Source organism: Dysidea avara, chromosome 2 (assembly GCF_963678975.1).
Source record: "Dysidea avara chromosome 2, odDysAvar1.4, whole genome shotgun sequence".
NCBI lineage: Eukaryota > Metazoa > Porifera > Demospongiae > Dictyoceratida > Dysideidae > Dysidea > Dysidea avara.
The window spans coordinates 49063843-49091794 of NC_089273.1; the positions used below are offsets into that span (position 1 = coordinate 49063843).

Consider the following 27952-nt stretch of genomic DNA (forward strand, 5'->3'; position numbering starts at 1 on the left):
CTAAAAATAAAAAGTATTACATGAACAGTTACACTGCAAAAAAGCCATTGTAAACTTTACTTTGTCACTGGTGACTCAATTAAACAATTGAAAAATGAGAATGTTACAAGTTTTAATAATTGGGGCAAGTTTTAGCAAGCCCCACCATATGAGAATAGCTGTGGTGGTATGGTGTTGCTTGTACTGTAAAGTGTAGGCAGTCCAAATGCAACGAAAAGTCATGTAACTGCTAACCAAATAATGCTATGAATACCGTAATTTGTTTTGTACACACACTTCGTATGTAAAATTTGTACGAAAATTTTTATACAAGATCGAACTACTCTAATAGGGCAGTCATTTACATAAATCATACGAAAATATTTTTTCATGAAAAATTTTATCACGGAAATTTTTGCACGAAAATAAAGCGAATTACGGTATCTCATTTGGCAACTTATTATGCTTCTGTTAGTTATGCACCTATCAATGTTAAGCCCCACTATCCCCCTCCCGGGCTTACTAGGGGATTTTGACCTGATTTGATCTGAAACTCTGCCCCACTAGTGGGGCATTTGACCGCTCGAAATTTTAGGCGTTTATTTTAACTTGCAAGCTAAAGGAATTGACCTGTTTCCTAAAGTACCTAACAGCCATACTACATGGAGATTTGACCACTAGTCGTTCCCCCATGGGTGGAGAATTTGATTTTTCAAAAAGTCAAATCCCCACCACTTCCCCCACTACGCCCGGGAGGGGGTAGGTGGGGGATAACATTGATAGGTGCATTATCACACAGTATAAGTAGTATTAGTGATTCACCGAGTAATCGTTGATCAAAAATCGGTTTGTCGGCCAGATGTGAATATCGGTAATTATCAGTTTCTGATGTTCTTGACAGTCCCTCATCTTCTTCCTGCTTTTCTTGCATACATTTATAATTACTGTTTTCAAGGCAGCTAAATTATTGGAATGGGGCAGTTCTCTAACACGTGAACATGCTGCAAATGTCAGACCACATAACTAAAACTCATTCCTGTATCAACTCTTTCAAAGTTAATGAAACCCTGCAACTTATTATGATTTGTCACAACCAGTTTTAATGGGAGCTGTAAGTGTGAGCACTATAAACTACAGTTTATCATCCCATGGCAACTAGGAACGTTGCATTAATGTAAAAAGTTATAAAGTGCAATCAGTATGCCGGTAGCTTACAGATATATACACACACACGCACTAGTACTGTCACTAGATTACTATGCATAACCTAGGCTAGTCCCTTCAGTGCTATGCTATTGTGTTATCCATTGGCAGAGTTTGCAGTAAATAATAGTATTAGTAAGGGCACATTTGGCCGGACAAGGTTAGCATATTATTTCAATCAAAAGAAGTATGGCTCCTCACAAAGGAAGGGGAGGGGAATTTGCCCCAAATGCTCCATCCTGGAGATCTGTTATTGTGTGTGACCGACCATACAACAATATAATCAGCCTGTATGATTTCTTACCTTGCTGCAGATAAATGCAAACATGCATATGAATATTGTAGATGTGTAAGCACCTACAAAGGCGGATCCAGAGTTTGACTAAGGGAGGTGCACCATGACCAGAGTAGAAAGTAGCTATATAAGCAGATGGTCTAAAGGGCACAGATATTTTACATGGAGTAGTATACAGTGTATACTAGTTTTATGCGCAAATATCTGAATCATAGTAATAAATTTAATCATGCTGCATTTATAGGGATCAGTCTATGAGCCTAAAGTAAATAGAGTATCTCGATCTTGTGTGTAGATATTTTGTATGTGTGTGTGTTGGGGGAAGGGGGTGGGGGGTGGGAGCCTCAAGGTGGTACATGCCCACTGTGTCCCCCCTCTAGATCCGCCACTGTCATAATTATGTAATACTACATGAGCCTCAGTGAAAACTACTATTAATTTTTGTTATTAAGGCCTTTACAGAACAAGTGTTGAAGGTCTGTAGGACACCTGGTCCTACAGCCTGTTTAAAGTTGTCACAAAAAAGTATGTTTGAAAACGTGGGAGAAAGGAGAAAATAATAATATTACAATCCTTGTTATTTACAGTATAACATATTGCTGTGCTTCCTTAGTCAGACAGTGTTGTATTGAGTTTTTTGCAGGATCTGTTTAAGCATATCGATGAAATGTTGAAACATCCAGTGGAATTACGACATGTTGACAGAAAAGGGCTCTTTTCCAAACTAACACACTTTTTAGCAGACCATGCATGTATGTGCCATAACAGTTTGAGTTTGGTTCTGCCTGACCCTCAGTACAGAGCGCACATTGTATGTAGATAGTTGTGTTGCATGCACAGCAGGTAAGTAATAAAATTATATGAAGTAGCCAGGATATATTGAAAAGGTACTGAGTTTCCAAATGTAAGATTAGGTAATAGGTGCAGAGGTCTAGGAGCATTACCTCAGATTTTGAACATAACAAATATTATTTTAATTATAATAACTATAATAATTGTGACCAGGCCTGCAAAAATAGGGCATGTGGACACATAAAAATTGCCTACTTTTTCACACTTTGATGTGTCATAACTTTGCATTCCATGCACATGACTCTGTGGTCATGAAATTTTTAACACTTAATTATCACACCTTTAGTTGGCTTTACGATACAAGTTACAGAATGAAAACACTCTATTCCAGTACTGAAATATGACATGTTATGTGATGGGGTATAGTTTGTGCCCACATGCCCTATTTTCACAGGCCCGGGTCACTCAGATTAAGGATGCACTTCAGACAACACATACTGTAGACGTACAATACTTACATACTGTAGGACTAAATATAACTGTACATGGACATCCAAATTTTAAACTGACTCTGATACACTTCTTGACCTTATTAATTCTATTGGGCAGACATTAGTTTGTACATACAAATAGCACATTTGAAGAAGTACTATACGATGGATGGTTCAGACCATACAGGCCATTATGTACACTGAACTGCATTATGTACACTAGTTCTGCTGTGTTAACTATGAGAAAGTTATGCACAATCTTTCAAAATTTTAAAATATGACAATGTGTCAAATAGGTATGCATGCAAGTTATGTTCCTGCATTTAAATCCATTCATATGTTCATTATTGTGTAGTGTAATGTATGTTGTAACATATTTGTGGCCGGGCAGGTAGTACTGTAGTGAGCTATACTAAGAACTGATCATTATGTAGTTGTCAACATGAAACAAATCAAGTATGGTAGACCCCCTTGCCCTTGTTTATCTGAAATAGGAAATAAGAGGATTTAGAGAACAGGTGTATGTTCTATTAGAGTAGCTCTGTACATAAATCAGGGACTTAAGTTATCCAAACAGTTCACTTATCTAAACACTTATAAAAATGCCTGAGACACATTGGGATTGGGGTAACCAATGGCCCACGATAATGTGTACCTAATTTGTAATAAAATAAAAAAATTAAAATGCTATAAGATTTACGTACATATAATTACACCAGTGTCAATTGCAAATTGAACCTTGGTAGCTAACTTATAGGTAATGTGTCTATTGTGCACACTTCAATATTAGGTTAGGTAATCCTAAGGCTGCAGCACAAGTTGTTGTCAGACCTTCAGTGCTGGTCACTGTAAACTACTACTACTACTACTAATAATAATAATAAAAAAGTGTTATAATAATGTACTCAGTGATCAACATTGAACTGAAGGGAGTGAATGCTGACATCAAGTTTGTTGTTTATGGCTTCAACAGTGAAGCAGATTTTATTATACATAGCTAACTGTATCCTATGTGTCAATTGAATCATAATATGTTCCAGCTGTTTTGTTATATATTCTTCTGCAGCATAACTAGATTCCTAGGTGTAGCTAAGTATTGCTCCATGCAGGCTTCCAGTACATTGATTATGTAGTTAGAAAGGCTTATGTACCAGGAGCTTATAAGCGCCAAAGGCCCTATTGGTACTTGTAATCCTGGCTGTATATACTATTGTTGTCATTACTTGTAATATAATGCTATATATGTGAGCAGTATATATACATGCATGTACTTTGGTGAAATAGGCTTGACCGTATGATAATGGCAATATCTATTTCTTGATAAGAAAATCATTTTATCTTAATGATCTTGATAAATAGTAGTTAGCAGTTAATGTCTCAGCATACGAATGGCACTGTTTCGTAAGCACAGGTGTATGTACATCTTTACTTAAGGTTCTTTACACTGATAAGCTTATGTAATCTGACTGCTGTTGATACTCAGCAGATTATGAACATTAATCTTGCAAATCATCTTGATAGCTAGGTCATGTTACTATATATATTTTAATTTTTAATCAAAACCCCCACTGAATTGTGTTTTTGTTTAAGTTCCAGCAATACACTGACTGCTGTATATTCCAGGAAGGTATCTCATCAATGTCTGATTATATATAGCTACATGAAATTTTACTTTGCATAGTGTTCTAATATCCAACTATTACGATTAATGATTTTGATTTTTTCCTCCACCATGATCATTGCAGTGTAATGCACTTGTTAATTTCATGCCCCACCCCACCACCCCGGGGCGTCCCAACACCCCAGGTGGGATTTGACATTGCTTCTTGTCCCCATCCCTGGGGCAATTGACTTCACTGACCAATTTTCGTTAGTTGCATTTCTAAACAATAAAATCGAATTTGCTATAATTTTGCTAGCCACTGGGCAGGTTTAGAGGTGTTGTCAAATCCCCTACTATGGGGGTGGGGACATAGTGGAGATTTGACAGCCGATTTTGCCCCAGTAGTGGGGAATTTGACACCATGATTTGTCAAATCCCCTGTATCCCCCACCCTCCCCGGGATGGGGGGGTGGGGCATGAAATTGACAAGTACATAATAGTAACATTTTCAGATGTGCATAACTATATCATGTCATTTGTAATTTTGTATACCATTTTGGTTATTTGTTTATTCACTTTATTTGTTGTACATTTCTCAGTATACAGCATACTATACAACACTGTTATTATTACACAACTATCCCTCTGTAGGGATCTGCTAGCTAACAGTAAGCCTGTGAAGCCGGTAGGGAGTCAGAAACCTGCAACTGAAAACTATGCCGAATGAATAAATACAACATTTAATTTTCAGTATCAATTGATCATCGGGAACAAAAATCCCTGAGGCCTCTACAGAGAAGTATAATTATTGTTTTGCAGTTTCCACTGCAGGAAATGAATATATAGGGGGCGCGCGTATAATAATTATCTGCATGAAGCACGTGATTTATAGGGCGAACCGTTTCCCCTAATGATTTAGCATTCGTCATGATGAAGTAGAGGATGAAGTTGCTATTCCTTTTTCTATATGTGTTCAGGTTGGCGATAGTTCATGGCGTTATCTGTAATGATGATCCGAGCTTGGACCCCGACGTGTTTGAGGAACATGGGTGTGCGTGTGGAACAATCGACAGTCTCAATGAGGGCTTGAATCTGAAAGATCTATACCATCAAGCATTCGAAGATTGTCATGAAGATGACAGGCTAATAGGGGACAGATATACGATCGATTGTTCCTATAGCACGATGGGAAACGACGAAGACAGCATTGCGGACTTGTTGAACAGGACCATGTTGGATAGGCTACCGGTTGGATCTGGAGATGTGTATGAAAACATCACGTGTTTGTAAGTGTAGTGTAAGACACTGGTGTGTAATGTAGTTAATGTGAGATGAACCAGCTACCCTTGTAGCTACATGGAGTGGTGTAGGACTACCGACTTACAAACTTAAGGCAGACCTTCTGAAATGAGTTGGCATAGTTGAGGTGTCTGCAACTATTTGAAATCTTGTACAGCCAGTAGAGATATTAAAATCTGATACCTTATGTCACAACAAATAATTTCAAGGGGTAGCCACTACCAATAGGCCTGTAGAACCATCTGCGACTGGGATCAAAGTTCTTGATCAACAAAATTATACCTTGATCGCTTCATTTTGCCTGAAAATGGGTCTTGAGTGCTTGATAATTTAACACATTTTCGTAAATGCTCAATCACCACTTTGTAGCATGTCTTGATTGCTTGATTCAGTCCAAGTTTAACTCTTGATCGCTTGATTCGATTTTGATCCTGGTTGCAGATGGTTCTACAGGACTATTGGTAGTGACTACCCCTTGAATTTCTGTACTTAACATTATGTGAGTCCAATATTCTGGATATTCAACTTTGAAATCTTACCATAAAATTTTGACAGACACCTAGGAAAATTATAAAGATGTTAAATCTTGTACAGAATTTGAGGTAAAGATCACCCATCAAATCATTTTATGCCATTCAGAATAGAAGCTGCGTAAGCAATGGAACAAAGAAAAACTTTACATTAATTTTGTTCATAGGAGAAGAAACATTTTCCCTAGATAAGTACATTTGTTAGTTTTGTCAGTCTCAATAAAATATTCAGAAAACAGTGAATTGAAAGTGCTGTACCTCTACGGATAAAAATAAACTGCCTGTCGTTATAAGCAATGCATCTTATTAATGTGTGTAGTGTCGTCATTCAGTGTGTGAGATTACCTAATAAACTGTACTGTACGTGTACTTAGTCTCGCGTAGCCAGACCCTATTTTTCCGCACGGCACTTATCGACTGGAAATTTTGGAGCAGGCACTTATAATTTCCAATCGATAAGCACCATGCAGAGAAATAGGGTCTGGCTACGTGAGACTAACGTTTACTGTGTGTATGTGTCACAGATGAATGTTCAGGTAGTGTCCACACCTCAACCTGTGTGACATGGTACAGCCTCCTGTGGGTTAATAGTTCTAGATTTGTCTGTGTTAACTCATAGTACTTCAGTAGTACACAGGTGATTCACTGGGTAGGTAGCATGGCAGCCAAAGAGTCTGTGTTTGCATTCTATGAATACTGCAATGTTGAAAAGTGACATTTTCCAATGCCAATTTTGAGGAAAACATGACATCGCTGATCACAAATGCCAAATAATTTAATAATTTACTGTGGGTGGTGAATACCTTGTCAGTTATATTATAGTATTCATGCTGTCACCATGGTAACACATGTTGTTTTGCTTGATATAATTTATGTAAATCAACTGACAATGTTTATACTTCTAAATGCTACTAAGGTTTGCAATGTTATTCTCACTCTGTAAGAAGTAGTGGCCCTAAGGTAGTATGTGACAACTGAAGGTTTGCAGTTTTATTCTCACTCGGTAATAATTTGCTTGACATGACCTCCATAAGTGGCTCAATAAACTCATACTGTACACTGGGAAAGTTTTGGTTTTGCAATTTCAAAGTAAACTGCAAATGTTTCTCCACTAAATTGAAGCAATTTTACTACATGTTATTTATACTTTTAAGCTTTATTGCAAACTTTTTACTACCAATAATCTTGGTAAGCCTTAATCGCGAACTTTTTGTCCCGCTAAACTTTTTGTACTGCAAAACTTTCCCTGTTTGCTGTATGTTGTATTACAATGATGGAAACAGTTTGAGACCACAGACCACAGTTATCATAACAACATTGTACACACAAAAGTGAACTGATGGTTAGAAGTGGTTTGTGTTTAGATTACATAACCATCAGTTGGTACAATAATGATCACTTGTGTTATTGTCATGGGACCAATATTACTTTAGCTGCTTGTGGCAATGTAGACAATGTAGTTTTGTTGTGTTTGTTTCATAGAAAATCACTTGTGAATGTACTAATAATTGCAATGTGGAAAAAATGGAATTTATTAGCCCAAAATAATTGCAATGTGGAAAAAATGGATATTAGCCCAAAATCTTGAAGTTGTAGCACATGACTGCAGCGATGATGACTATGGAAGGGGTTTATATGATATTGTTCTGTATAAATCCCACATTGTACAATACTGCTCAAATGTAATGTTGTCTCGTGAGAGTACGAGCAATTAAAGACAAGCTAATTAAAGGACATGGCATCAATTTCGCTCATGAGTATGCATCCCATTTTGAAATCACGTGAGTGAAATGGGTGCCACGCCCTTTACTTAGCTGGTTTTTTAATCTCTTGCACTTGTGTGAGATGGTGTTACTGTATTTGTAAATTAGTTACTTCTTCCATATACAGTGGAACCTGTCTATAATGGTCACCTTGGGACCAGATATATCTGGCCTTTATATACAGGTGGCTGTTATAGAGAAAACCTGTATAAGGTGGTCAGCAGCATTTTAGTGGCTATTGCCGTTATAAATGAGTGATTATTATTAAGAGGCTCGCGCCAACTGCAATGCAGTAATATTTTAGTACAGAAAGGACAAGGTGAGCTTGTTATGAATGTTAATTGGTTCTAGCTATTGAATACGTTTAAGCAATGAAGCCTGATCATGATAGGTTATATAGTATTCATTGAAAGGCTGGAAGCGTGATAATTGTCATTACTTGAAACGGTGCCGTAGTGCCAGACAGTTGGCTTAACAAGCCACCATAAAAGGTAGCGACCACTATATGAAGGAGAAAGTTATGTATACAGTGATTCATAGGCGAATTCTTGGTTGGCCGTTATACGCGTTAGACAGGTGACCGCTTAATGGCATACATTTGTATGGGAAAATATTTGGGACCTCGTGTCCATGGCCGTTATACAGAGGTGACCGCTTAATCCAGGTGACCGTAACACAGGTTCTACTGTAGCTCCTTTTGGAGTAGCACGTTGAACTGCTAAATCTCTTGAAATAATGTCATACAGGTAGCAGGCATACACGCTGACATAGCACTGACAATAAAGTGCCCTCATTAGGTCATTGCTTGTATTGTTAAACTTTCCAGCTATCATGTTTTGTGTTTTTGTTATGTTGTTCCTGAAGACATTGGTATATGTGTATCACATATGAGAAATAAAACAACCCTAATCACAGTTAATTCTTGTGCTATCTATAGTTTATATGCCATGCAAATAAACAAGCACACACGCTTATAGCAACACACGAGGATAATTTAATTTATTTATTTTAACAAAGCACACACTCTTAATAATTTAATTTATGTACATGTCACAAAAGCACGCTATATAGCTAGTATGGGGTTATTTGGTTATTCGAGCCATTGTACTATTCATGTGTATGTGTATTCAAGCAACATAAGCTAGAGTATGTTTATAAATGGTGACTAGCATCATACTGCTGTGGTATAATAGCAACTAAATCCTTAGTATTTTAAAGCATGTTATGCGTACCATCAAAGGATAAAGTTCTGGTACATTTTTGAATGTGCACCATCAAGAGTAAAGGCTCATTTCGATGGAGTAATACTGAGTTAGATGCTCTCTTCTCCTATTATTTACTCTTGCTACCATGCAACAGTGTTTCCTTGAGATAAAGAATGTTAATTGGATATCAGTATTTAGTCGGGTTACCCATGAATAAGATAAGATAGTATTTGATATGTGGTTATGTTTTGGTTAGCTTACAAGGGTGTGACTAGCAATAACATTTTTATTACCCAGTCTAGTTACTTTAGTAGTGTGTTACTTGTATAATTGTATTATAGAAGTTGTAGTGATAGTTATTTGAGGATATAATTGTGACCTGAAGTTCATTTTGATGAGATTCCTTCATGTACAGTATTTAGTAAATCAGATAGGAAAATAACGGTAGATGTCCTCTAATGAGTTTGACTGTAAGCATTGATGACATGGCACATTTATTTTCCTTATATGTGCAGGGTGGTCTGTGTTTGTGTAAGGCTGTGGTGTATAGTGTGTAATTGTCTGTGGTGTGCTGTGTGTCTCTCTATAGGGCTAAATACAATCACACAAAGGTGTTTTACTTGGTTAATTGCTGTAGTACCTTTAGTTAGTTACAAAAATCGATGCTGCGACTATTCAAAATCGGCCACCACTTGATGCTTGATAGCAGTGTTTATGTCCGTTGAAAGTGTGGCAATTTAACCAATAGAAATACGGCAATAGCATGTAACCTTTTGTGTACATTGCATGCAGTTTCTCATTCGCTTTCTGTTACCATACACAGGAGTCTTGTGTGTCGTAGTGCAAGTTACATTGGAAAGTTTTCGTTGACTCTTGAATTGTAGATACGGAAAGCCTATTTTATTGATTGTATACTAAGATGCATACAGTAGATATAGCACTATACACTACCAAGCACTGATTATGCTACATACGTAGACTGTGCCTGTTGTCTTTTTTTTTGCGAATGCTTTACTTGCCCTCAAACAATGCCATATACAGTGATCTTAACTCACAAGCAATGTCATATAATTTATGGTAAACTTGGTCCTCAAGCTATGCCAGATTATGGTGATCTTGTAAGCTAAGTGACATTGGCTATTTATGATATGAGATTATTTCTTGGAACAAGTAGATGAAACACGTGTTTACATGTAATGGCTGATAAGTCTTACTTGTGATTTGAATAGATCACTTACAGTAATACTGTTTGATGTGTAGAGGTATTTTATTTGCCTACACATCAGAGCAAAGTTCTTACTAATTTTATAGACACTTGGCTACGGTGCTCATTAAGTCATTCCTTTTATAGCTGCATACATGTACGTAGTATGAACTTCAGTAGTTAAAAACATTTATCTAGAAAGCTAGGTGCCTGGGTTTACTGCCTAGCTACATATGTTGATAAGACCATCAATTACATTGAGGATTGAGCTGTGCTGTATGAAAGGAATGCATGCTGTTATGAGTTTATCCTTTCTGAAATCAAAATTGTTGTTGCAATGAAATCCCCCCATATTAATTTTATGATAACATTGTTGAGCTTCTTTCACTCCCAGATCACTCTTTATCAGCACTGTTACTTCTTTATTAGATATTGTCAGTATCTATCTTTGATGATCATAATAATACCCCAGCCTCTCTAAAAGAGCCCAGATGTGCCACTATAGGCACACTTGAGGTACTTCTGAGTTCCTGCTCTCTATGATACTATACAGGCAAAGGGTAAAATTTTTAAGAATTTGACAATTCACTTGCAGCAGTTCGTCAAGATATTGTCTTTATTTGCTCTTAGTATTAATGTTTCATATAATTTTTTCTTGATTGTCCACATTTGTCAAAACTTTCCTGGATCAAATACTTACGTAAGCTACTGTTTATGGCAGTGTAAAAACAGCACCGTTTGTCTTGCTCAGTTAATATTACTGGGCAGACGGCAATTGCTGACTCTCCAAGGAGCAATTAACACTCCAAAGAAATCATATTCATACCTATAACAGCAAATGGTTACTAGAAAATTAGTAAATTATCCACTTTTTCTGACTCTATAACATATTGTCAACCTTTTCTGATCTTTGATTGGTCGCAGAACAAAAGGAATGATTATGTAGATTTGCAACGTTCATTTTAAGTATGTGGTGAATGTACAGTTTGCAGTCCTATTGATTAAGTTGATACATTCACATTGCTCTGAAATGACACTCTGAAAATGTAGATAATGTTGACAGTTGATGTGCACACACACACACACACACACGCACACGCACACACGTACACACACATTGAGATCTTACAATAAGGAAACGTTAGCATGCTCTAACATTGTTTAGAATAGTTGCCATTATATGTACCTTTACATGACCATTCTTCCTGTTCTAATGGTCTAAAGCCATTGAGAAATTTCCTGTGGAAATGTTGACATTCAACAACTTATTTATAAATCATATCATTACAAGGAAATTCACTGAAGCTGCATGGCTCCTTTTTTTCCCTCTGTGTGATGATCTATTTCCTAATTGCTGATCCTTAGAAATGATGTATAACCTGTTCTGATTATTGGCATTAGACATGACACATTTTAAGGATGGTTGTAGTGGCCTGATTTGGCAAGTGGCCTTATTGTTGTACAGTGACAAAACTTTATCTGTGTCTTGTGCGCCTCAAAATGCTTCTGTATATTGCAACATGTTTAGTTACATCTATAGAAAGTGATGTCATTTTACATACCCAAACACGTAGATCAGTGCAACTGTAGAATATGTACTGCATGTAGAAAATGTTGCAGTGACACTTGACACTTCAATAAATTTAATCTAATGAGTTTGAATAACTTCCAAGCTACATATATATGTACCTGTTTTACTCCTGCACTTCACCAAACGTTTGCAGCTAGTGGTCATTTTTCTGCTACATGTATATATATATATACATCTGTAGACTTTGTTCATGTATAAAAGATTGCATACTTGTATTTCCTCAGACTCCTCAATGGAAACAACATCACAAATATCACTTATGAGCACATGAAGCAGTTCCCCAAGTTGAGACGATTGTAAGTGGTGTGTGTGTGTGTGTGTGTGTGTGTGTGTGTGTGTGTGTGTGTGTGTGTGTGTGTGTGTGTGTGTGTTGTGTACGTGTGTTGTGTGTGTGTGTGCAGTGTGTGTGTGTGTCATGTGAGTGTGCGTAACAGTATTTAAATAATTCTTTGAAACATAATTTCATTAACCCCATGATGACTATATTTGTGCATTGAAAAAATTACACTGATGACTAGGGTTACTACCCACAGCAGATAGTCACTTGTGGTTTAGGACATGTTATACCTATGTTCATCAGCTACAGTTGGCTACATTTTTGTTCTTGAAAATTTAATAAAAGGCTTAGCATGCATTGATGGTTTCTATACTATTGTAGTTAGAAACCCAAGGGCAATGGCTACTCACAAATTAAATACCAAGGCTATAGTCAGTGTGTCCTAACTGTAAGTTGTATAACTTATATTACACAATGTGTGTGAATTTTTGTAGATATTTGAATACTACACAACTGCAGAAAATCGACGACGATGCTCTAATTGATAACACAGAGCTAATTACACTGTAAGTGAATCAGTGTGTACACCACTGTTTAATGAATTGGTGGAATTAAATGTATCATTCTATGTTGTGCAGGTGTATCAGTATAAATAATGTACGTAATACGTGCACAAACATTAAACAGTTTTATTCTGACATTGATATCTGCTCTCTTTGTGATAAAGGATTCTTTATTAAAATAAACATCTGTTTTCTGCTAGCTTTTGTAAATACAAATAAGTGTGTGTTCTATGTATATTCTGTAAGTAGTAATTTATATTATGTTTTTTTAAAGGAACATTGCCAATAATGGCTTAGAAGAAATGCCATATCTTGGACATTTAAGGAGTTTGGAAACATTGTGAGTTTGTTATGTGTTGATGTGTGTAATAGTGTGTTTTGTAGTGCGCAGGTGTCTGTGTGTAATATTCCATATTGATTTATATTCTATAGCTATGCAGACCACAATGCTATAAGCAGTGTCGGCACTAATTCCTTCGTCAACAATACAAGATTGAAAATATTGTAAGGAATCAGTACATTGATATTGTATAATTTCTGTCATAATAATCATCTGATATTTTTGTGCATGTTTCAAATTCCATTTCCTTTTTGAGTCATTCCAAGCTGAGAGCTTTAGAAGTTACAGAACTACAAAGTGGTAACAACAGAAAGATTGATTTGTACAATGATAAAACAGAAAATAAACTATGGGCACTGTATAACTTATGAATGTTGGGTTGTAACGTGATGTAACTTTCACCATCATGCTCCTTGGGGACAGGCTAATCCATTGCTGGGTAAGTTACTGTATAAGCAGAACATTGGGCATAGAATTAAATTTGGTGGTTGGCAAATTTTCACTGAAATCATCAAATTTAAATTTTCTATGTACCACAACTTTTTAGAGCTTGATTAAGAGTATAACTAAGGCTTTTAACAAAAAATCGAATTTCATTGCAAGTTTCAACCAGAAATCAAATGAGAGTCTTATCATACATTCATTCGGGTTACAAAACTGGCGAACAATCTTCAAATCGTCAGTTCTTTCGCCTAACTTGTGCCCCATATTGGGTGCCACATGTCGCCAGATGTTGCTGTCTTAGCACCAGCTAAAGAGATTGAAAACATGGAGAAATCCAAGGGAAGAACTATGAGCCTACGCAACTTGTTCTGACAAAGATCTAGGAAGACATACTAGCTATTGTCCCAGCCTGTACCTTTCAGATTTCATACCCGGGCCAGAGGCACCTGCAAGGCGCATTCTCCTACTCCCACTATGCAAGATAAGCTACACCACTCGCGGTTTCACCATTGGATACAGCTATAATACTCGAAGCTATTGTTTCAGCTGCCATGACTATTGCTTGCGCTTTCATGACACCATCTGAAATTTGAAAGTGGTCTGTGCATGATTTCTGTGAGCAAGATGAGCCGTCAAATTTAAATTCGTCAAATGGACAAGTTGTTCAATTCGTCAAATATTTTTTTCTGTCAAATTTTCTGCTTTTACAGTATGTCTTGCAGGTCCTTCCTACAACCAAGGTAAAGATAAAAAATCATGATAAAGAGATGAGAGGGAACCACACGTATAATGCAATGTACACTAACATTAATATCTTCCATCTCCTTGGGAGCACTGAGATGAAACAAAAGATTTTCAAACTCCTTTAATTTGCTTGGGGAATAATATACCAAGTTGTTAGAACCTTCCTTCATTTTAAAACAGACACGCAAAGAATTTTATGTATTTTTTCACCACATTGTATTAAATACATTCTACTGTAAAATTAGGCTTGTGTGGACATGTGGGCTTCTTGCAGATCCATATTTATGTTGTGTTAATTTTAGTGTGTACTGAATAATGCTACTAGAGCTGAGATTTGTCAAAGCTGGTATGGTGTTTCAGGAAGTAAAAATTCATGCCACCATATATGGATTACATGTACTGCATGTACTTTTAAGAATTTAATGAACGAAGTAATATCAAGTGAAATTTATTTTAGAAAGATAAAACCACCTTCAAAAGTTACATGTACAAAACCTCCAAAGGTTTTAAAACTCCGAACCTCTATTCCATGTACGTATAGGCTGCAGAAACAACATACATGTACATAGCTAGCAGTAATGTAAAGTTTTTACCTACAAAATTGTGCCTTCACTGTCCGTGGTGAATACAACACTCTTATTCGATCCGTTGTAGTATCCTAAATTATTATGTTATTACTAGTGGTTTTTATTGTACACATTTAGGGATATGTCACATAATAAGATCAATGTGATGCCAAATGTTAGTAACCTTATGGAGCTGGGAGAGCTGTAAGTGATAATTGTTGTACTGTGTGTTGACAAAAGTGATGTTTTTTATGCACATTTACTGAATTTTTACTCTATGTAATTTAGACTGAACACTCTAATCTGAGGTTTTTGTAATCTCGTAGAGCCTCTATAAGGTACATTTGGAGTATTTATGGATGGAGAATGGCTGTGTGCATTGTTAAAATTTATTTGTTAAAATTTATTAGTATTAACATCATTGCAGCCATTTCTTGGCCGCCACCTTTGATTTCACAAATTTTTCACCCAGACTTTTTAAGATCGCACCATTTTTTCACACCTTGGCTGTTTTTGTGCAGACTTCACTTCTTTTTGTACTTTATAAGGCTCCAAAACCATCCATGGCTGACTTTGAGGTTGTTTTACTCTTTTCTAAGCAGGTACAATGACGATTATTGAAGACTTATAGATGTATTACATTGTATGATTTACTCCTGTAATACTCTAATAGAGTGCACATTTTTTGAGGACTTCTAATAGAACATACATAGAATGTTCTAGAACAGTCTAGTACTTCTATTGATAAATGTACTGTACGTATAAGCTTCAAAGTATTGGTGTGTATACATGTGTCATTTGTACGTGTGTGTGTGTGTGCGTGCGTGCGTGCGTGCGTGCGTGCGTGCGTGGGTGGGTGTGTGTGTGTGTGCGTGTGTGTGTGTGTGTGTGTGTGTGTTATACACTTTTTGCTACTTTTTATTTGTGTTTACAGTCATTTGGAACATAATCGTATCACTAAACTTCCGGCCAACAATTTTTATGGACTCATTAACCTGTATGAACTGTAAGTTACTACAGTGTATTGTTAAATATATTAAGTGCCATACATATAAGTGACTGGATCTGCAAGAATCCCACATGTTAGCAGGTGTAATGTTACAGTAGAATGCAACAAATGCAATAGGTGAAATATTTATGAAATTGAAAAAAATCTGAAATACCTTTGAGCTTCTGTTTCACAGTGAAGGAAGGTAATAACAACAAAAAGCGTGGTAACATCATGATTCCTGAAGCAAGAAGAGCTCCAAAATTTTTGTTTTGTATCAGTACTCCCAAGGAGAAGGTGTTAGTCTGTCTCTCGTTGGAGGATGGTTCACTATCACTTTTTCTCATGTTTTTGCATTCACCCTGGTTGTAGCAAGGGTCTGGAACACAAAAATTAGCCAACAATGGATTCGCCTATTCATGGACAACCCGATGGTGTAAGTTTCATCTCAGTAGAGGACTGTATTTGTAAGTTATAACCATTTAATTAAGTGCCTGTAGTTTATTTTTTTGTATTGTTACTGTACAAATCAATTTGTGTTTGTTGCCACTTTGTAGTGTTGTATCTTCGAAAGTTCATGGCTTCCAGAACTGAAAATTCAGTTGACTATCTAGTGGAATTAAATGGAATTTGAAAATTGTGCCAACATAATAGGGTTCTTGCAGATCTGGTCACATATACGTATTATCCCAATAATGTTTAATCTCTTTATAGCAGTACCTCTCAGTACTATGTATACATGGTATGGTGCAATGTCCTACACACACACGCACGCACGCACGTGCACACACACACACACATGCACACGCACCCACGCACGCACTCAAGCACACACACACTGAATGCGTATCATCCAGCTTCTCAGGAGAACTCTTGAGTACACATAGGAGGGAATGAGCACTTGTGAGTACTCTTTAAATGTACTGTAAGTAGCAAACACTCACAAAACATACTCGTAAATAATGCGAGCACTCACATGACAAACTGGCCATGTATGGTAAGCCATATAGCACCAAACTCACTTTACATACATATGTATGTGACTGAATTTGGGAAAACTGTCGAGCTACACACTTTTGTAATAAAACGCATTAAAACCAATGGGTAAAAATGCAAGCTCCAGAAAAAAAAATTATGCAAGTTTTTATTGTCTCACTGGTCGGAGAGTTCTGAATTACAAATGTTTGTTTACGTTGTGGTGATGAAAGAATTTATCGACGATCTTTCTTCACTGAATTTGCCTTCCTTCTAGCTTACCTTGGGAAAAAACTATGCCTTGGTGGATTCACAAATTCATGGCAAACACAATGAGCTAAGAATCAACTCCGTATGCCATTGTATGTACGTAAGTGCCTGTAGATTATTTTCTTGATGGCTTCTATACATATATATATTTATTTGCTCATCTGGCTGTCAAGTGCTGTATTTCCCACACTGCTTAACTTATGAAGCTGAGACTTAGTCAGTCCATTCCTCTGTCCCTATAGACAACAAAGAAACAATAAAACAAAATTTTAAAAAATGTGTATATTGACGGTTTTCTAAAATTGGGTCACATATTCTTGATTAATCATTAGTGTGACTATGGTGTCCTAGTTTCCACTTATGTGTACTGTAGCTTTACAACTTAACATACAAAACTAATAGAATACAACTGTCATGTTTTATGAGATGGGTATTGACTACATTGACTGTAGAGACTGATAGTACACAAGCAGCCTAATCCATAAATACAATTACTATAGCAAAAGTGATGGCCATTGACATGATTATTAGTGATTATTAACTGACGCTACACATGTAGCAGTACTGTGTTGTGTTGCAGCAAGTGACTATGCATGAATGGTGTACTTGTGAAACCAGTAGGTGACATAAATTAATGGATGATCAATGGCTAAATTTCCAAGTCGCATCATATTAGCCTTATAATACACAACACTATTTACATACATATACGGTACCGCTCAAACGTAACGTCGCACTTGCTCGCAGCGAGTGATTAAAAACTCACTAATTAAAGAGCGTGCACCCATTTCCTTCATGAGCATTCATCCCATACAAAATGTGATGAATACTCGCAAAGAAAACAAGTGTCATGCCCTTAATTAGCAAGTTTTTTAAGCAATAGAGTGATGCGAGCGAGTGTGATGTTACGTTTGAGCGGTACCATAGTAAACATAATATCTAACTCTATAAACTATGGATGTATCACGTATGTATTCAAAACTTGTTATGGTGTATGTCTCATCTAGAATAATACATAACAATCATATTTCAAGGCTGCCAAATGACATGTGTCGAGATATGTGCCACCTAGCCAGCTTGTAAGTAGTTTGTCTAATGTGTGTAGTGTATATATGTACTAGAGTTTGAACTTTGATAGTCCGTTTGTATGTACATGTTAGAGTTTGGGTGTCTGTTTGTGCACACACACATATTGTAGTATTAATTTTTTTTTTTCATGATTTTTTTCTGTACACATGCATAATATAGTTTGTTTGGTGTACATGCTCTTGTACGTAGCTACACTGCACTTGCATAGTAATGAAATATACCACTGGATAAATATTTACACTGTGTTCATCATGTATTGCACATGGCCTTTACCATGCATGGCCCTGGCCCCACATGGCCATAGAATTCCCAACACATGCTCGTGGAATTCCCACTCATGGCCATTGGATTCCCCACGCAAAAAGATACATGGCCCATGAGCAAAATGCCACACATGTCTGACGTTGTAAGTGGACTGTACCAGATCGTATAAACACTGTTCTTGAATACTGGTTGTCCTTAGCTGCACCGATTTTGACATAGGCTAGTACGTAGTATATTTACAGTGTTCAAGCTAGTAAATGTGCTATCAGGTGTGTTATCACTAGCTAATAACCCTACAGCTATATACATTGCATAGCTGTAGGTCATGTGAAGGTTTCCCTTTGTGTTCATTGTACGTACTTCACACTACAAGGATTACTTTAACAGTTGTTAATCGCAAAGAGAAGCATCATACTTTGAAGGAACGTGGCTGTCTGCTCTTGCAGGTGTTCCCAAACTGAGTGTTGAATACCACACTGCGTTCATGGTTGGCCACTTTCATTTTCAGTATCCTCTTTAGACTACTTGATAAATCTACTTACTAAACTCTTCATACTTTCTGGTTTAATCATCGGTTGTTATCAACTCCTGTACAATCACGCACTACAGCGAGACTGCCCTCTTTGAAGTGTTACCACTCTCAATTCGAGCTAACTTTTTTCCATCACAATGTGAGCCTAATATACTCATAAATATTTACCAAATATTTCTTCCAAAAATTTTACCAATTCTTATTATTTTAATTTTATTTCCATATCTAACCTATTATTCCAATAAAGTCCATTGTCTGCTTTTTACCTAAACATGAATTTCAGTTTAACTTATTACTGTTTAAAACTAGTTTAGCTAAAGCATTTCTCTAACTAATGAGTAGAGTTAATTGTGCTCATTGCAGTTATATACTGTACTTCATCTCATGAAATGTTGCTATGGCCAAGTTTTTAGTGTTTAGTTATAGATCTAGTTATATGTAATAGCCTATATAAATACTGTGTTTGATACATGGAAAAGATGTACATGTAGTAATATGATATACTCAAGTTTCACAATGAGAAGTAATGGCAAGTTCCATGTCTTCACTTAGCAGAAGATTTAAGATGAAACGTTGACTGCTGTATTAGAGTAGTTGAATGTTTTGAGATATTTTTAAATTTTCAGGCCACACTCCTACAAACATAACATCAACAAGATATCATTCTTAGGAGGCATAACACTTAACTAATTACAACCCCTTCCATTGATCATTCCCGTCAACGCCCAATTATTCTAAAATCATGCTTGTAAACATCCCCTATAAATCTGCAATTATGCTCTTAAAAACCTATAATTCTTAAAATTATACCGTTATGTTAGGTGCAGGCCTATCATAATGCCACGGATATGGCACTCTTTCTACTGTTTAAACTTCTTACTGCATGGGAACTGGGAAAATATTTGAGCAACAGATATCACGTGCAAGGACTAAAATTACAGGCGCATTTGAGTTTAATAAAGTGAATGGATTGACAGTTGCGGTGGACCGGTGATGCCATAAGACGGTGCTGTTGTGTGGTGGTTGTATGGCTTCTCACATGGAGATACGTACGTATGTATTTCTGCGTGTGTGTATGTATAAGCTTTGGCTAATTGTTTCAATCTGCCCCAAGGGTGGGGAGGTTGCTTTTAGCCATGGCTTTCTCCCTCCCCCCTCAACTCCGATGCCGTTGTGTGTGTGTGTAGTAGTATAGTAGTACTATGTAATGCATTACATTGGTGGGTCTACCATATCATCACTAGTATATGTGACCCGGTCTGCGAAAAGGGGTCTTATAGCCTTTTCAATCATAACTCCTCATGTTTTCAACCTATCACCTTCATATTACACCAAGCCATAGTGCTATGTTAGGGGTATAAAGGGACTAAAGTTCAGGGTGATACCACATTTGCAAGTCTGGTTACAGGTTGCCAAGTACATGAAATTCAAAAGGTTATAAGACCCCTTTTCACAGACCGGGTCACATATTATATTTCACATATAATTTTGTTATTGTACCCTGTATGTATCTTTTGTGTAGAGATGCAAGAAACAATCATATCAAACAAATTGATAGTGATGCATTCAAGGGATGCCATATTGAATACTTGTAAGTTGTAGTGGTGATATGTTTGTTTATTATCTCCTTGATGTTTACTTAATATCAGCGGCGGAGGAAGTAGTTGATATGAGGGGGGGCTCCGCTGGGCTGACCCAGACTTATTTCTATAGTTTGGTAAGGTGAAACCAAAAAAAAAAGGTCACAACCAACTGACAAGAGTTTTCCACCTCACCAGCTACCATTTCTAGCTGATAAACTACATAAAATCCTTACATAGCTCGCTACACACTGACTACTTTATTAGAGTGACTGCTCTATTAGAGTATCTCGATCTTTATCACGGTTTTCAGCCCAACTTCAAGAAAGATAATTTCGGTGTGATATCATTCTGAGGGGGGGCTAAGCCCCCCCTCAGCAGACCAAGGGGGGGGCTTCAGCCCCCTAGCCCCCCCCTTTCCGCCTATGCTTAATATGTGCTCTAATGAGTTATTTAGCTGGCCACAGACCAGAGGTGTAAACACTAGACAGTTGGAACACCAATAAACTCGATTAATCTTGAACAGCAACGATACGGCAATTAAATTACAGGCATTTATTTAATCGATCATATCTCACCACTGAAACAAGCTATGAAGATAGGGTTTGGCTCAGTTAGGCATAGTTTGTTCCCTGTATGTCTTCATGGGAACATAGAAAAAGGCCATTTCAACAATTGACTGACAGTGACAGTGGTAAACTTTATTTCTACGGCATTGTAAATAAATGCTCATATGTATCTCACATACTGTACATTGTGCAAGCATGAAACAAAGATTTTCTTACTCTCAATGAATCTGGTATTGTATAGGTGTTTTTGATTTGAGCATTGTTTCAGTACATACCGAAGTGATTAAAACATGCAAAATTTTATGTAACACATGTACAGTACGTATTGTTACCCATTTTTTTCAATACATTTTTATAGCAAATTTTACGAAAAAGGTTGATTTTTGCTCAGTTGGTCACATTTTACAGTAGAACGCAACATTAGGCGAATTTTTTTATGAATTATTTGAAAAAAATGTGCTGTTTTGAGCACTTGTAATTGTAATGAAAGAGTGTGCTAATGGCAAAAAGCCAAGTTGACATACCCTTGTGAATGTATTGTAGAGCTACAGGTAATTACTGGATGCCCACTATACCTCTTACAGTAGCGAGTACTTCAAATAAACTTGTGGTATCTACTATGCCCTTCGTGGATATTTTTGACTCAGAAAAAATAATACCTTGATTTGGTTTTGTTGCATGAAGATGACGACCAGCTTTGATTGAAGGGTAAAAGAAAGGTAAGGTCGAGTGGGCAAATATTCCTCAGAGCCAGATGTGAGTTAGGTATTGTGACGTACAATGGTGGCCGTGCAATGCGTTGTTAAGCCTCCAGCCTTGTGATATGGTGTATAAGGCAGTCAGGCAGAACAAATAAATAATAGTTAGACACCAAGACCAAGGGAACTAAGCAATTTAGTAACTCCAATGGCCTGAGGCTGTAGCGTCCTGAGTGCAGCGAGGGCGCTACTAAGGACCAGAGGGGTTACTAAATCGCTTAGTTCCCACTGGTCGCAGTGTCTAACTTATTTAGACTATGGTTTAAAGTACGTACCTTTATAGCTAGAGCATGAGTGTGGGGTGAAAGAGCAATGCAGAACAGCGGAATGGTTTCTTCCTGAAGTCCTTACAGCACCCACAAAAATAATTATTCGACCGGTAACCAAAGTAACAGCTAGAGCAACAGTACATACGTCAGTTTAGTCTACTATTTGTCCAGAATTATTTGTGGAGCACGGAGAAGAAGACTATTACAGTATTATCAAGTACTGCAGTGTGCCTTTTGTGTTATAATTATTTATCATGTACAAAATTGCTTGAGGGGGGGTTACTAAATGAACATGTGTAGGTGACTAAATGAGCATGTCAGGTAACTAAGTGATTTAGTAACCCTCTAAATGAGCTGTACCATAGTCTAATTATTGGGATTGGCAAATTCAATATTCAACCTTGTAAAATAGGTTTCTATTTTTTTTTAATTTGACATTAGAAATGAAAGCCTCTTCTGTAATAATGCCCTTTGTCGTACAAGGAATTTCTAAAATGATATATTTTAGGAAGCGCCATTTTGTTTTTAGGGTATCCCTGCTATTCATTACACTGTGATAATATTCTTCTCTCTTATCGTTAGAAATAAGTTATTGAACACATTATGGTATCTGATAGATGAATAATTTATGTAAACTTCACTGTGTTTTTGGTAACTTTGTGCAAAATTTTATGTACGAAAATATATTTCATTATTAGGGACTTGGATTTTAATGACTTTCCCTGGCTACCTTACAAGGACATCAGATTAACTGTTGAAGAGATTCATGTCACAGGTGTACCATCATTGACTCAGTTCCCACCAGCCTACATTAGCAATGAGTTGTCATTGAATCAGACACTGTTATTGAATCAGACAATCTTATTAAATCAGACATTCCCACTACTGGAAAAATTGTCCGTGCACTATCAAATTCACTGTTGCTGGTACGAGGACTATAAAGTACGTGCTCCAGATGGCAGTGGTGGTAGTGTGCCACAAACTCGTTTTAGGTTGATTTCCAATTGTCCTGTGCTTATAACATCATTTCGAGTTGGTATGGGAAACTTCAATTGTTCCTCCCCTAATGGAGACGACCCATTTCATCCATGCTATGACATAATAGAATATCTCTCACTAAGAATTATAATCTGGTTTGTGATAGTGATATCTCTGTGTGGAAATGTTCTAGTCTTCACAGTATTACTGTATGGTGCTGTAAAGAGATCTTTGACTGTCCCTCAATTGATGATAATGAATTTATCTGCTGCAGATTTCTGTTTAGGATTGTATCTCTTATTTATCGCAGCAGCAGATTTGGACACTGCTGGAAATTATTTTAACAGAGCTTTTGATTGGGAGAGAAGTGCGGCTTGTAAGACTGCAGGGTTTTTTGCTGTGCTATCCAGCACTGCATCAATCTGTATCCTTGGTCTGATAACATTTGAAAGAATGACAACAATTGTTTTCACTTTTAGTGGAAGGAGGTTTATGACTCTTATCAGGACAGCTGTTTGCTTAGTAGTTGTATGGAGCATTGCTTTCTTGTTTGCTATTCTCCCAGTTGCTGATACCATCAGTAGTTATAGTAAAGCGTCTATTTGTCTACCAGTTGATGCAAGTGATACAACAGATCATGTGTACATCGCCTTTCTGTTATTCTTCACTGGTGCAGTGTGTGTCTTTATCTTAGTTTGTTACGTTATTCTATTCATCAGAGTAAAGAAAACGACCTCTTCTTTAACTGCTAGACAAGAATTCAAGATTGCTTTAAAAATGGCTGTCTTGGTGGCAACAGATTTTGCAATATGGTTACCCATTGCAGTGTTTGGCTTGGCAGGTACTTTTGGAGGAAACCCTTTTATTAGAGTTGAGGATTCAAAGTACTTCTTGATTTTCCTGTTTCCATTAAATTCCTGCATTAACCCAGTGCTCTATTCACTGATGCAAAGTGGTTTCCGTAATCAAATGTGTGATGCAGTCGCTCATCTTAGATTGTGTAAGGGATACCACAAGCGTAGAAGGGATCGACAAAGAGGACTGTCATCTGCTGCAACCAATAATTTAGGAGGCAATCGGTTCCGTCTTGGAAGCATAACATCTGTGACAACATTCACTTCATTTATGAGTTTACTTGGTAAACGTCCCAGTGTGGCATCAATGGGAAGCAACGAATGTCAACTACAACAAGTTACCAAGAAATCGTCCAGTTCTGGTGGATCAGCATCTTCTGATCCTAATGTACTGAGAGAAAGTATGTATGTTTTGTGTTGTGTTGTGTGTAATGTTATAACTTAGTTTGTTTATTGTGGTATTTTAACTTATTGGCTTTGCAGTATAATACTTGACCAGCATCACTGATCTCCATATTGTGTCACTTATTGTTGTGGTACCTCAAGTCACTGAATGCTGCTATTAATAATAAGAACTGCTGTAGCTGTTGTAGCGGAGTAAGATTTTAGCAGCTTTCCAGTGAACATAGAATAAAATTTGCTGGCTGCATTACTATTTTGAAAATTGGTAGATGAGGAACCTAACTTTTCAATCAAAAATAAGTTGCAATGATCACAACGATAATAATGTACTGTACAAAATTGTTTACGAAAAGAAAATTTTTAATACGAAAGAGCATCACTATATTATTTGTCGATACATTATTTTATTTTGTGGACTGAGCCCTTTCTATTGATGTAAAGCAATGACTGTTTGCAAACTGTAGAAGTTTTTACTCTGCAGGTCATCAATTGCTGAGTATGAAACTAGTGCATAAACAAATGTACTGAAACTTGATGGTTCGTTCATTTGCTATAGGAGTGTTCGAATGTAAAGTCAAGTTGGATGTCTATACTTTAGGCCTGAGCCTATTATACTTTTGAAATTGCCTATTATGCTTTTGAGCAATGCTCCAAAATTTTCCCTATTATGCTCCAATTATGCTCAGTTGTGTCCCATTATGCTCCAAATATGCTGATCTATTATTGTGTCTAATGTTTTATTAGGATATTTCTATATGCGTTGACTGTTCTATTAGAGTATATCGATCTTTGACTTCCTATTTTTTTCACAACGTAACTGTAAATCTGATTTTTAGCTAGTTTTTGCACTACTCCATTTTGCATCATGCATAATAGACAGAATTTCAGCTTCTCTGATGACCATTACACAAAAATTGTGCCTATTATGCTGGCATTGTGCTCAATGCTTTTGGCTACCTATTATACCCCAAATTATGCTGGCATAATCGGCGCAGGCCTACTATACTTAGGGGCATGTGCAATTGGAAACACTACAGGACATTACACACGTCAGCTGTTGTAGTTGTTTACAGGGATGAATCGTTGTTACACTGATGTTACAGCTTGGTGTCTATAGTCAGGTGCATGTGAAGCCAAATGCGCTGCATGCATCACTCACTGGTGGATACAGATTTTAATACAATGCAATAGTACCGTATATTAGGGATCGTAAGGGTTTGGACTTTTCTGACCAAATATCACCCAAAACCAACACCTTCATGTCACCTTGGCAGTATTGGGAAGGTATAACCAAGTTGAAAGTATCTTCAGTGCAACCCAAAATGCTTTCAATAATATAATTTGCTACAAGATTTAATTTTCTTCATTTAGTGGAATTTTCTGTTGACTGACTGATTTACTAATCCTTCACATATTGTCAAGCGTAACTCAATAACGGCTAAGGCTATGGGCTTGAGATTTTCGTTGCTAGATGCTGCTTCAGCCCGACAGGTCGCTTTTGGCATACCACTGTATGTGCAATACACACATCGTGGACTTACCTTTGTCCTCCATTGGGTGCTGATTTGTGGTGGCTTTCCTATGGCTAGTCATCACGCTTATTGATCTTATTTTCCACAATAAGTGGATTGATTGCAGAGATGCTTCTTTTACTATTCTGCATTTGTAACACTGTATAACAGGTGGAAAATGAAGCATAATAGCTGCTTTACTATCCAGTAATTGGTTGTTGGGATACGCATTCCAACACAAAATTAATTTTATGGCATGCCTGGTACCATTCTTTCTTTTGTTGATCTAATGTAATTTGTGACCGGATCTGCAAAAACCTGACACAGTAGCACATACCTATTTCCTATTTTGTAATCTACTTAGCCAAGTGTACAATTCGGCAAAGTGTCAGTCTCATATGCCAATAACTTTTGGAGTTACAGCCCTACAAAGTACCAACAACAGAAAATCGATTTGTACAGCAAGTATAGGGAAAACGTTACAGTTGTAACTTACGAGCAGAATGACATGCAAAGTTGAAATTTGCACCATCGTGTTCACTATGAATAGGGGAATCAATTACTGGGTAATTTTTCTTTCTTCACTATATGCAACTAATGAAGAAAGTTTGATTGCATACTATTGTTTCAATGTGATGTAAGCACACCCCATAACTTGCATATCCTTTCAGACTCCAAATAAGATGATATCCAGGTTTTACTGTTTAGCACTTTGTTCACTAAGAATAAAGTGCTCTAAAAATTTTCTGATTTTTTTAATAATACGTAAGTATTTCACCCATTGTATTCAATGCTAGGCTTGCACAATTGTGTCTGTTTTCACAGACACAATTGTTTATAGACTGAAGTATAGAGATTAAAATTAATGTCCCTAGTATATCTGCAGGTATAGGCAATCTCTTATGTTTCACTACTTTTTAGCTATTGCCTTGTTTCACGACTTTTTTCTTAACCCAACTAAAATTCCAAATTTTTCTTTTACTTGTTAATTTACAAAACTTTCACAGTTTTTCATTCAAACATTCAAATCCTCAATTCAAGCATTCATTTCTGCACTATATAATACTCAAACACACATGCAATGAATGTACATATGCTATGGAGCAGTCAAGATATACTTTGAGTGTACTTCTTTTACGTAGGTAAAATTCTTTCTCCGATTCAAGAAAACATCACTCCAACACGTGAACTTGAGTCGGATGCAGTTTTTTATGATACAGAACCAACTGCTATCATGAAGAATGTTGTGATAGAAGAAAAACAAACAAAAGACTACTCCACTCCCCTGCAGCATAGTGACAGTGACAGTGGTGTTGCTAGTAGTGACCGTGACATCACTCCGTGCAATAGTGGTAGTTCATTGGACAATATACCTCAACAAGACAATGTACAAGATGATGTTGGGCAAGATGATGTTGGGCAAGATGATGTTGGGCAAGATGATGTTGGGCAAGATGATGTTGGGCAAGATGATGTTGGGCAAGATGATGTTGTTGTTTTTCGTAATGAACATGCTTCATCAACTAGTAGTGCTGCTGAAGTGTCATGAAGAGTATTACATAATTGTGTTACTATCTGTTGTAATGTTGTGTGTGTTAGTGTAGTTTATCAGCTTTTATACAGATATCATACATGTACTCATAATATTATTGTACAATGATAATTTTGTGCATAATGTATTATCACTTTAGCATTTCAAAGGTGTTGCTCAGGTTTCCATTCTTTAACAGTTCTGTAAAAGTAGCTCTTTTGGTAATTGAGGGTATTAGCTGAATAGCTGTTGGCAGTATAAATCTAAGTGTATTGTCTGGTGTTGATGGACTGTGGCAAAAAATAATTTGGTATTTGTAAAGCTGGTTCCTGGTGGTGAACAATTCTGTGAAGAAGGGATATTTGATTTACTTTACGCCTTGAATCAAGGCTATTTAACATTGCTGTAACACTGCTTTGAGAACTATAGTCTGACTGGACCCATCTTGCTGCTCTCTGTATCATTTCGATTTCATAGATTAGGTTCTAATGTT

General features: G+C 36.8%; 1 protein-coding gene across 2 annotated transcripts; it reads left to right on the top strand.

The window, feature by feature from the left end:
• The first annotated feature begins 5245 nt into the window (after positions 1–5245).
• Positions 5246–27655, top strand: LOC136247534 (lutropin-choriogonadotropic hormone receptor-like). 2 transcript variants are annotated; one of them, XM_066039292.1, is made up of 12 exons: positions 5246–5649; positions 12180–12251; positions 12727–12798; positions 13070–13135; positions 13228–13299; positions 15028–15093; positions 15824–15895; positions 18130–18201; positions 20530–20598; positions 22882–24416; positions 27071–27318; positions 27394–27655. In XM_066039292.1, the coding sequence occupies exons 1-12, from the start codon at positions 5306–5308 to the stop codon at positions 27475–27477; spliced, it is 2772 nt and encodes a 923-aa protein (XP_065895364.1). In that variant the 5' UTR covers positions 5246–5305; the 3' UTR covers positions 27478–27655. The 2 variants fall into 2 exon arrangements, with proteins under 2 accessions (XP_065895364.1, XP_065895363.1); XM_066039291.1 differs by having other exon boundaries at positions 27071–27655.
• Positions 27656–27952: the final 297 nt, after the last annotated feature.